General features: G+C 36.0%; 1 protein-coding gene across 3 annotated transcripts in view; it reads left to right on the top strand.

Moving 5' to 3' along the window:
- The window catches only part of LOC107101486 (adhesion G protein-coupled receptor L1-like), a 52,071-nt gene that overhangs the window by 8,946 nt on the left and 31,860 nt on the right, over positions 1-11,265 (top strand). For all 3 annotated transcript variants that reach the window (XM_015400428.1, XM_015400429.1, XM_015400427.1), the window contains exon 2: positions 9,130-9,249. In XM_015400428.1, the coding sequence (XP_015255914.1) occupies positions 9,180-9,249 (70 nt within the window). In that variant the 5' untranslated portion in view covers positions 9,130-9,179. The remainder of the gene's footprint in view (positions 1-9,129; positions 9,250-11,265) is intronic.

Genomic DNA, 11,265 nt, shown 5'->3' with positions numbered 1-11,265 from the left:
TATATATATATATATATATATACATAGTTTTACGTTCATCAAATGTTTTTGCTTAATGCTTACTCTGTTAAATAAAATTCATTATACAATTCAAGGATTTAATAACAAATGAAAAATGTTTTGACAAAAATGCAAATAAATCAGATAACTTATTTTATTTTCTGTTTATATTTGAGCAAATATTAGCTCTATAGCTTAGCTAGCGGCTACAGGAAGCTATAAGAGTCTTTATTCTGATTATGAATCAATTTTGGCAGTACAGCGGGTGAATAGCGGAGAGTAAATATATTTCTAGAGGTGCTATTGGCATCACATTTTCACCACATGTCAGTACAGTAACAATCAAGGCAATCCACACATACAAAGAAACCAAACCATATATGTCCAGAAATGAAGTCATGTGTAATATTTGTGTAATGGGCACCTGCTGTATATGAAGATACATTTGGAAAGTGAATCTTAGTTTTCACTTTGCTGTTGTCTACATTGTTGCTTTGAGAGCCAACATGGTAAAGAAAGCAAATGAAGCTATAAATATATTAGTGTTAAAGGAATTTATAGAAAATGCAAAAAAAAGTAATTTAAAATTTTTTTTTTCCTATATATAGATATATATATATACTCTTGTGGGAACCATTTTTCATACAGTTGGTTAAAACTATGCCAACAATGTTATTTTTAAAACCCAATTTCATTTTCTAAGGAAATAAAATAATGCAAGTCTTTTATTAAATTCTAAAAAGAGACTAGCTTGTACTGATTGTAAAATTCAGTAAGTAAAGCTAACTTATTAAAAAACTTGAGTTAGCTATATATATATATATATATATATATATATATATATATATAAAAAGCATATGTAAGTATGCTCTTGGTGTATCTGCAAACAATTTGTCTTTTTACAGACAGAACACAGGCTAATGCTTTCAGGAGTGCTGAACATAGTACACATGCTTTAGTGCTTTGAACTTGCCTCTAATAGCAACAAGCAAATGATTGACAAAGGGTGACACCTCCGTTCCCCTGAGTTCTGCATCGACCAGACAAACATACAGGCTCTAAAACCCCTTAAGTGGCTCTGACTGCAGTATACAGGCTTCAGCCCACTGGGAGATGCAGAGGTCGATGGTTTGAAACTGGCTCGTGGACACGAACGCCAATGTATTGTCTTTTAATTATGCAATACTATGTGCATTTATAGGAAAAAAAAACGTTTGAGCATTCATTTGGAAAGTATTCCCCTCTATTGCTTTATATTTTTGTGTGCAGTCAATCCCTCGACTCAACCACCTCTTGATTGCTCTCTCTCTCCATCATTAATATACACATACACTCACATATAACCACCACCCCACCCAGCCCTCACCCCCACACACCCAACACCCCATCACATACACACTCAAACTCTGTCGTCCATTAGAACTACAATAACACAACAAGTCTGTTTTGTCGCTTAGCACTTCATCACAATCTCCCCTCAGGCTCTGTTAGCATTGATGGCAGGGTGGGGGTGAGGGATAGATGTGGGGGGTTAAATACTCTCTGCCGATCTTGCTGTTGAATTTATTGCCTCCTTTTCTAATACTGGGAATATCTTTTACTTTAGTTTTTCAGCATTTCGACAATTTTTATTTCAGAAAGCCTCATTGTGCAGGAAGCAAATCCCATCGTTTTTTTTCTTCTACTGCTTAGAAACAGCATCTTTATCAACACATGAATTCACAGACCGTGTCAACATCTAGTTTTTTAACTTGAAGCTTTTGAAGATAGAAGTCTTAAGAGTCAAGCCATCCCACAACATATAACGTTATCATCACATTGTTTTTCCAAGGGGGTTACGTTATTGTCCAGGAAATATAGCTGTTGCCATCCAGGGCAAAGGGTTTGGTATCATATGTGACCAGATTACCTTCTCCCACAGGTTTAATGTGGGCCCCAAACTTTTCAATAATTATCTGCCTCACTTATCTGCTGTGTAACTCAGTCGTTATGATGCTATTAGTTTACTGCTCTCAAACAAACAGCCAATATGTTACAGAACAGCTGGATTTACAAGAAAAAATGTAATTATAGTTTGCAAAATAAAATATAATTGTAATTTACAGCATGAACCCCATCAAGCATATTAATTAAGATGACTTCTGAAGGGAAATTTCTTTGAAATAAAATCCACATTTTTAGATTTTTACATGTAAATATAGAAAAGTTTTTTTTAAGGATAAAATGTAAAAGTCATATGTAAAAGCTGTCAAAATACTTTATTTTATAATGTTTTGTAGGTAACCAGAATTATTATTCAGTGTTCTTACCAGTAACATCATGCATCTTCAGGGAAAGGTTCACCATACTGTAAATGCATTTCTAATCTGAATAAAATGGTCAAAAAGAAAAACACAGTGTCTGCATTAATGGATGCATGCATGTGCATGTGTAAATCTTTGCACTCCAGGCATTTCCTCACACACGTTCTCACTAAGAGGCTGCTGTTACTCCAAGTCAGCCGGCTGGTGGCCCCGGGCTGGATGTTGGTTGCAGGCAGGGGGACGGGGTGTACGGCTTTGTCAAGGGCCATCAATGTCCTTGCTCTACTTACTCCACATCAACACTTACGGGGTTTTTGGCTGTAGGAGTGAGAGGAAGAGGCAGACAGTCGGGAATGCAAGCAAAATAAAAACATGCTACCATCAGGGTTTTTGATATCTCTGTGTCTAGCTTTGTGTGAGTGGGATAAAAAAACAGAAAATGTACTCATTTTGTGTAATCTTTTGTGTATGTATGTGTTTGTGTGTTTGTTATGGTGATCCTGTGGCCTCTATTACAGCGTTGTTGGTTGAGTGCGTTCAGAAAAGGCAGAGGTTTCTGTCCCGCCTCTTAGTTATGCGTGTGCGTGTTCAAGCCAAAGCCTTTGAATGCATTTTGGACATTTGTTGAGTAGTGACCTAAATCTGTCGGCTAACATTACCTAACAAGAAGAAGGAGGGAAAAGTAAGTCACATATAAATATAAAGGCACACATATGTTTATGTACACACAAAGTACAGCCGCTTTAACCTTAATCATCAGAAAAATGAGTAATTCACATCCCAAACATAGCCATAGGAAAGCTAAATCTCACCATAAATCTGCAGTTAGATTTTAACCTTCAATAAGCTGTGTGGATTAGTCTGAGAAAGCATAGCACATGCCAGATAATCAAACCTAATTAACATTACATTCTGCGTAGCAAAGATATATTTTGACCCAATTAATCGTATTCCTTTAAATCTAGAAGAACGTCCATTAATGATGGTTTCTTCAAACAGAATTAAATGCAGCATTAATATAAACGTTTATTGAAGGAGAAGTTGTTCATATTATTTTTAATCTATAAACAAATTGACTTAATCGTTGCCAAGAAAATGTTTCCTGAAAACAAAGCTACATAGAGGAACACATGCTGACATTTCCTACATGTCACCACATTTGTTTCTACACATCTTTATGGTCACAGTTAAATATTTTAATATCAAACACATATTTTGAAAATTCAGTTAATACAACAATCAGATTTTAAATTATGATTTTATTTTTAAAAGAATTTTTTTTTCAAAACAAACGTGAACCTTAGTGAAAATATGATTTCCCTTTAAACGTAAAACAAGGTTGTACAAACATCACAGAACAAAACTGCCATCAAACATTTATGATAAGGAGAGGTCACAGTTTGAAAAAAATAGACCCACTCTTCTTTGCAAAATGATTGTATTAGATCATTTTGGAGGATTTATCATCATTAACCAGTTGATGCCGACTCAACTCAATTCTGTTTATGTCAAGACTTTGACTATGCCATAAAAATAAGCTCCTTTTCCAGACATTCTTTTGTCCAAAATGAATGGTTTCACCAGATTTTCTTTAGGCTCTAAAGCAACAAAACCATCATATCAGCAGTATGTAAGGTCCTCTTCTTCTATAAGCTGCACTAGTCTTAGACAGAATGAACTTCAATCCTCAGAATATTTTCCCAAAGTATTTCAGACCATCAAGATAGTTTCAATATGAGATGGACCATTTATGAGAGTTTAGCATTTTCCTCAATGGTTCTCCCCCAGCTGTGTTTTATTTTGTTGATTTTACTCCCTTTGTGTGTGATTACCCCTCTCTGATTTTAAGCATTGGGTTTTGTTTTCTAATTGCTGGGTTCTCCACTGCTCTCCACCTGTATGTCTTCTAAGTTTAAGCTAATATTCTTTAAAAAAGATATCCTCATCATGCCTTTGCCAATGTCCTGTTGACACTTTGGTCCTGAACAAGATTTGCAAATCATTTTATGTTTCTTTTGGTCTGTAGTGATTTCCCCTCAAACCCTACATTGAATGCGGTCTGCATATTGTCCCTCTAGTCTTTTAATTTATAAACAGAGGCATAAAATGGCACATTTTTAACACTTTTCTATACTTTGTAATGCATCATTTTAGACTGGGACATTATTTATTAACTTTTGAACCAAAGACAGCTGTGACTTGGACTGAGTCTCACATGCCACCCTTTCCTGCACCACTGCTGCACCTAAAATTTACATTTTAAAACCAATTTCTGTAATCACTCATAATATCTGTGTCTGAAACTAGTTTGCCTGATTACTTGAAAACATTCAAGTGTGACAAAAACAAAACAAATGACTGTGTAAGAGAATAGATGGTTTCTTTTTATCTTCACAGCATGTCTTATGGCACCTTTCTTTTTTGTTTGGCGTTCATCTGTTCCTTTGTGCTTAGAATGAGCTGCAACCTCTAACTAAAAAGGTTTATTTTCATGATCCCAGGACATATCAGTGCAAAGTTCCTTGTTATTACGGTTAGTTTTGCTCTTTCAGCTTGTTCTGTGTTAGTTATAATTGGTGACTTTTATGTGATTCCCCCTGTTTCCCATTTTGTGTTCATTCTGTGTTATTTATGCCGGCCTTCTTATGTTTCCTCAGGGAAGTTTGCAGAATTTGTCCATCCAGCTGATTCGTTTTCCCCGTTCCTTGTAACAATAATCACCTTCTGCAGTTCATAGCCCTTCATTCATTGTGACATTACCCAGTTAATCTTGTTATGTCAAGACTTACTGATAAATTATAGTGTTAGAATCTATAGACTTGTAGATTTATTGAACACCAAGTACCATGGATCATTGTAAATACACCTTATAAAAGTAGTTGCCTTATGTGGAAATGAATGTTTCAACAACACAGCAATAAGGGAGCAGCATGTTGGTTGCTCACCAACACAACGTTATGGTCAGCCCAATCCCAGGGTCCCAATCTAAAAATAAAAAACCTGCAAGGAGACATTAACCATGCTTCGTCTGAGGAAAAAAATATAAAACAAAAACCCGTCGAATCAGTTCTATTATTCAGGCTGGCATTCTCAGATACAGTGTTTATACAATTAAATATTACTTCAGTGATTCATAAGAAGGCTTAACCTTTAAACATTACCAAGTCCATGCAGTAAACGTTTGAGTGAGAAGCTATTATTGCAACATTTTCCTTACTTTCTCTCACTAAATGCCAAATTTGATCAATTTCAGTAGTTTTGGAAATGTAAAATGTTCCCAATGCTTCCAGTTTATGGAATTGGAGGCTAATTTAAGGGTTTTGAATATTACTTCATTTTTCAGATACACTGCAGCTACTTTGAATACAACCACTAAATGCTGTAGCTCTCTTTCATGCTGTCTTTTTGTAAGTGTCAATTTTAAGAGTCCTAAATCTTTCACGTCATAGTAATATGACTGTTGGATTACGCGCATCAGAAACTGAGGGAATCTCTGAAAATAAAATGCTTTGATATGTAGATTTCTGTTTCAGGAGCTTAGGTTTAATTTTTTACTTGACTAAGAGAAGCTCTCAAATGGGTAATTCTGGCTGATCCTTTTTTATTAACCAGGTGAGCAGTCTGATGGTTGTAATCTCCAAATGTTAGACAGTTCGTAATAATAGAAGGTAATTTCATTGTAAACGAAACAGACCATCCTAATAATTCAAAACTATAAAAGGTACATGTAGGAGAGGGTAGAAAAGCCAGAAGTTCGGTCAACAGTGGAGTTGATTGTAAGATGAAAAGATGGCAACTATTTTCAGGAAAATACAAAACCTGGTGGTCCTGTGAGGACCACAGCAGTGAATAATCAAAGAACTCTTTTCATGGAAATAAGAAAAAAACACCTTTCTGAACACCTCAATAAATGAAGGACTCCTCAGGAGGCAGAAACATTTTCATCCAGTTTTCTTTAAAAGACTGAGTGCAAACAAAAGGTTTGACCTAGGTTAAAACAAATTAAAGACATCTTTAACGTTTTATGTTATTGTAGAGTACATGTGACTACATCACAACATATTTAAACACTTTTTAGTTTTTCACCTACATGTATAGATACAGGGAGATTAAATATCTTTTCAGATCTTTGTATTCATTCCTTAAGTCAACCCAACCTTTCCACAGTCACATTTCTCTCTTTGCATGTAAGCTCAAAGTCATCCAGGTCATGGCAACAAAAAACAGGCTTAAATTAGAAGGCAACATGACTTGGAATGTGTGCAGAAGGAAAGTCCTCCATGCTGCTTAAAAACATTAGTGCACCAAGTTTGCTCTGGTGCGAGCAAAATGAATTGACAAAGACTCCTGGTAAGGTGTTGAAATGAAAGTCAGGTTGTCTTCTAATTTAAGCCTTATTGTGATTTCCCTCTTTTTTTCTCAATCAGTTTTTCACAGATCTTCTTTCCAAAATAACTAAAGCTCAGTCAGACTGGGTGTAAAGTGTCTATAAACATCAGACTTAAATCTAAAACACCTGGGTGTAGACTTAGGGCAGAGGTCACGGATTAGCGGCCACGGTCCGGATCCGGACCCACCTGCTAGCTAATCCGGACCCAACCTGATTTAAAACATTTATAAATTACCGCATATTGTCCGACGAGAGTGTCTAACTTCACTTGCGCTGCTTCTCCTAATACGTTAAAGCCCTCCTGAGCGCCCGGCACCAGGCTGCACGTGATACAAATTAGCCAATGAGCTGTCTCAATTCAAACTGTGAGTTCGGGTGTTTTATAAAATATGTGAATCTTGTAATTGTCTATATACCAAACTGAAAAATTGCTTTTCTCTACTTCAGAAAACATTTTTTTATATATATTTTTGTTTAAAAATTCAATGTATAAAATTGATGCATAAAAACCTGCTTTTTATTTCAGTGTTAAATTCTGTTTAAAGTAATGGATTATAATTAAAAATGTCTCCGGATCTTTACTAGTTGTTTTTTTTGTTTATTCGGACCCTGCTGATTTTTGATTGTTACCCCTGAGGTAGGGTATGTTTAATGATGATAGAGGAACCAGCTGGACTGTCTGAGGTCTGTTAGCCTGTAGCAGGTCTTGTCTTGTCCATGAGTTGACCAGCTCTGCTAAAGAAAACCATCCCCACAGCATGATACTGTTATGAAACTTCTCCTTGGTATTAAAGGATTTAGGCCCCTAGTTTTTTGTTTTGCACATTGTGTTTTTATTTAGGCCAAGTTTAATATTTGTCTTTTATGAACAGTGAACCTTGTTCCACTGTTTGCTGTGTCACCCTCTACACATCTTATAACAAACTGCCAAAAGGACTTGTCAAAACTCAGAAAGTGCATTCTTCCATAAAGGTCAGACTTCTGAAGTGAAAAAGCAACAGTTGTACTGTTAATATATTCTTGCGCCTGAGCTGTGGATCTCTATAGCTTTATCAGTTTTCATGATTCTCTCGGTTGCTTCTCTGATTAATTCTTTCCTTACCCAGCTTGTCAGGTAATGTGGATATTTGCCAACAATTGAGTATTTTTATGATTAGATGACTCCTAAAGGCTTCAGTGGATTTAATTTAGGAGTATAAAAGCAGGGTTTCATATGATCAGCACATTGTTCAGATTTACAGTCTCATAAATCCATATTGGTCTTTCTACTTCATAATCATGCCATATTTTTTCTCAGCATATCACAAAAGGATATTTCAGAAATGTTAGAGGGGTATAAATCTGTGGAAAAAAAACAGGACAGTGTGCTGCACACTGACTTTCGCTCATGGTTTACAGCAGAGCTCGGACCATAATGTTTAATTATCTGTTTGTGTCTAACTTTCACCTTAAACTATTCGGTTCGCCCCTCGGCTCTTAGAAATCTTGTTTTACCTCATTAGAATCCGGCTTTGATCCCCATGAGGACTACAGCTACTGACAAGGTCAAAGGTTATACAAGTGAAAATTCCTAATTAGGTAATAAAAACAAGGACACCCAATCAGTTCTGCAACCGGAGTGTTTAGTTCTTCAGACCACACTGCAGCAACCGGCTGATTAGCATGCTAAGCAGGAAGGAGAAATGCAATACGGCGTATGTTGTAGTTTAGCCTCTATCTGCTGTTCTGTCGGAGGCCAAGAGTTCAGTTTATATTCAGGAATCATATTACTGTTGTTCTCTTGTAGCTCATTCGCCTGCATCCCTTATGTTCTCCTCATGAAATTGCCCTGGGATCACCCTCGCCCTCAGTCAGCTGTTTACCTCGTTACGCCTGCTACGGATGAGGTCGATTCAGCAGCATCATTTATTTAGGATTGATGAAAAGTGGCCTAAACCGAGTGCAGGCGTCCGCCTGCGCATGTGTGTGTGTGTGAGAGAGAGAGAGAGAGCTGGTGTGATGGAGGGAGATCAAGGCCTTTTCATGGGTCAGCGGCCAGTTTCGCCTCTGGCTAATTGTAGACTTAAAACACAAACTCTATCGTATAGACTTTGACTCCCAGACAAATAAACGAAGCATATCTCCTCATTCTCCCTTCCTCGTTTTTTTCTCCTTGAGACTGCTCTGCGCGGTCGCCATGGCAGCAGCAGATTGAGTGATTTTTCACTGCACGGATTGTTCAATTGTTATCTCTGTTTTGCTCTCTGGCTCTGTCTGCCTCTCCCTATTTTTTCCTCTGTCTCCATTCCTCCTCTGCTGTGTTGTTTCACGTGAATCCATTTCATTCTCTGTGTGGGTTACTGATCATCCTGCATGCTCCCGCACACAGATGTGCACAGGCAGAACACAATGCAGCTCTTCGCTCTCGTTTTCACCGTTGCTCTGTCTCCTCCCTAGGGTCTCAAATTGCAGCTGGTGGTGTGAAGTCCTAACTCTTCCTGCTCAGCATGGCTATGTCTCTGTGGTGTATGGCAGTGGGTGTGCTAACTCTGGCTCAAGTCACCCCCTCTGGTCAAGGTGAGTTTTACTAGCGATATATATTCCTTAAAAATGAAAGCCACACATTGTACATTTTCATTTTTATTTATGAACGATACATCAGTTGCAGTTTCTTATCTAATTACACACTCAAGATATATAAAAAAACACCCACATACTGATACAGGATTTTAAAAATTTTAATTTCTCCCTGAAATCCCAAATTTGTAAAAACTACATACTGTGTAGTTTCTGACTGAACTGACATTTTGGAGGTGTTTGTAGAAAACTGTATAGAAATAAAATAAAAACTTCGGACATTGTTGACCTTTATATCTGTCAGTTAAAGTCTTCAAATAAAGGGCCTCAGGTACCCTGGACAGCAAGAACATTTTCAGTTTATTTGCCCTTTATAAATGAAACAACTTTTTTTTCTTTTCACCTGTTTTTCTTCACCTGTTTTGTCTTGTGAAACAACATCAAATATAAAATTGTATTCCAAGAGCCTTAGATTTTATCTTAACTGCAACAGCAGCATCCAACATAATATTTAAGAAATAGAAAGTTATTATAAACCATTGTTTTACCTTCTTAGATGATTTATTTCATTTCAACTATACACAGGGGCTGCTTGATTATTTAAATAGACATACAAACAAATGTTGTTTAAACATTTTATTTAGCAAGAAGTGCTTTCAAAATGTATGCAGTTCGTATAACTTATACAAGTTTTTAAAATATATATCAGATGAAGGTCTTAAGTGAAAGACTTTTTTAAGATCTGCCTTAATACAGTCATCAGTATTTATAACGCGTCTTTAAAGAAATAAAATAATGAAAACAAAAAAAAAATGTATTTCTCCTCAGGGATTGATCAAATTAAATTAAATTGTTAAAATTATTGTTTGTATTTTAGAGGAAAACTCTTTTGTGAAAGTTATTATAAACCATTGTTGTAACTCCACTGTTGTAACATCTTATGTCTTTCAAACAGCTAACTTTAGTTCTTACTCTTCAACCAAGTATTTGGTATTACTTCTACAGATATATTTATATAAATACATGTAATGTTTATGTATAGTATATGGTGATGAATACCTGAGCTTGCCTTATATATATATATATATATATATATATATATATATATATATATATATATATATATATATATATATATATATTTGTGTGTATATTTAATTATTTAATCTACTTTGTACATCACAAAAGGTAGAATAATTTCAACAAAGGCAAGCTTCGGTATTCAGCACAAGAATTGCAACAGCATTCAGGTAGATGTTGCTGTGGACCTGAAAATGGTAATGGTTTGAAATAATTGCTGTAAATGCTGTTTATATGTTCTGAACCTTAATCATCCACCTCTGGTTATTTCTACCAAAGTTCTGTTTAATCTTGTTATTTTGATGTGCACGATTGTTAGCCTTCCCGTTTATACTAATTTCTGTGTCACAGTGATTGTTTATATAACTTAGGCTTGCAGTGTTTGTTTTCGACAGTACATTACTGAATGCTAACAGCTAAAGTTAGACTACAGCACTAATCCAGAGTGTTAAATCTTTAAGTAACTTTAACTGGAGCCATTTTCTCAAATTTTTTTGACACTCAAAAGGGGATTTTATTAGTATTGCACAGATGCTGATATCAGTATGGGGCGGGGCATCCTTCACTAAAATGGTGGTATTGGTATCGGTGAGTACCAACAAATAGGGCACCGATACCATTTTGACAGCCAAAAGTTTATATAACTATTGTCACCCATTCCAGGTAGGCAATATAAAGTTCTACTAAATTCACTTTGTATTAGTCCTTTTCCTGTTTCACAAAGGTAGGCAGCGGCTTGACAAAGCCATGATGGCAATTATTTTACATCCAAGTAATATGCAGTTCTTCATATACGCACACACACGTCAATTTCGAACAGGCGGTATCAGTATGGTATCGGTATCAGCCATTACTGCACAGCCAGGTATTGGTATTGGGGCCAAAAAATGGCATCGGCTCTTTCATATACAATCACATCAGGTTTTAATTGTGAAT

The sequence above is a fragment of the Cyprinodon variegatus genome, unplaced genomic scaffold (assembly GCF_000732505.1).
Source record: "Cyprinodon variegatus isolate N-32 unplaced genomic scaffold, C_variegatus-1.0 Scaffold1102, whole genome shotgun sequence".
Classification (NCBI taxonomy): Eukaryota; Metazoa; Chordata; class Actinopteri; order Cyprinodontiformes; family Cyprinodontidae; genus Cyprinodon; species Cyprinodon variegatus.
This window is presented reverse-complemented; position numbering and strand designations above follow the sequence as displayed.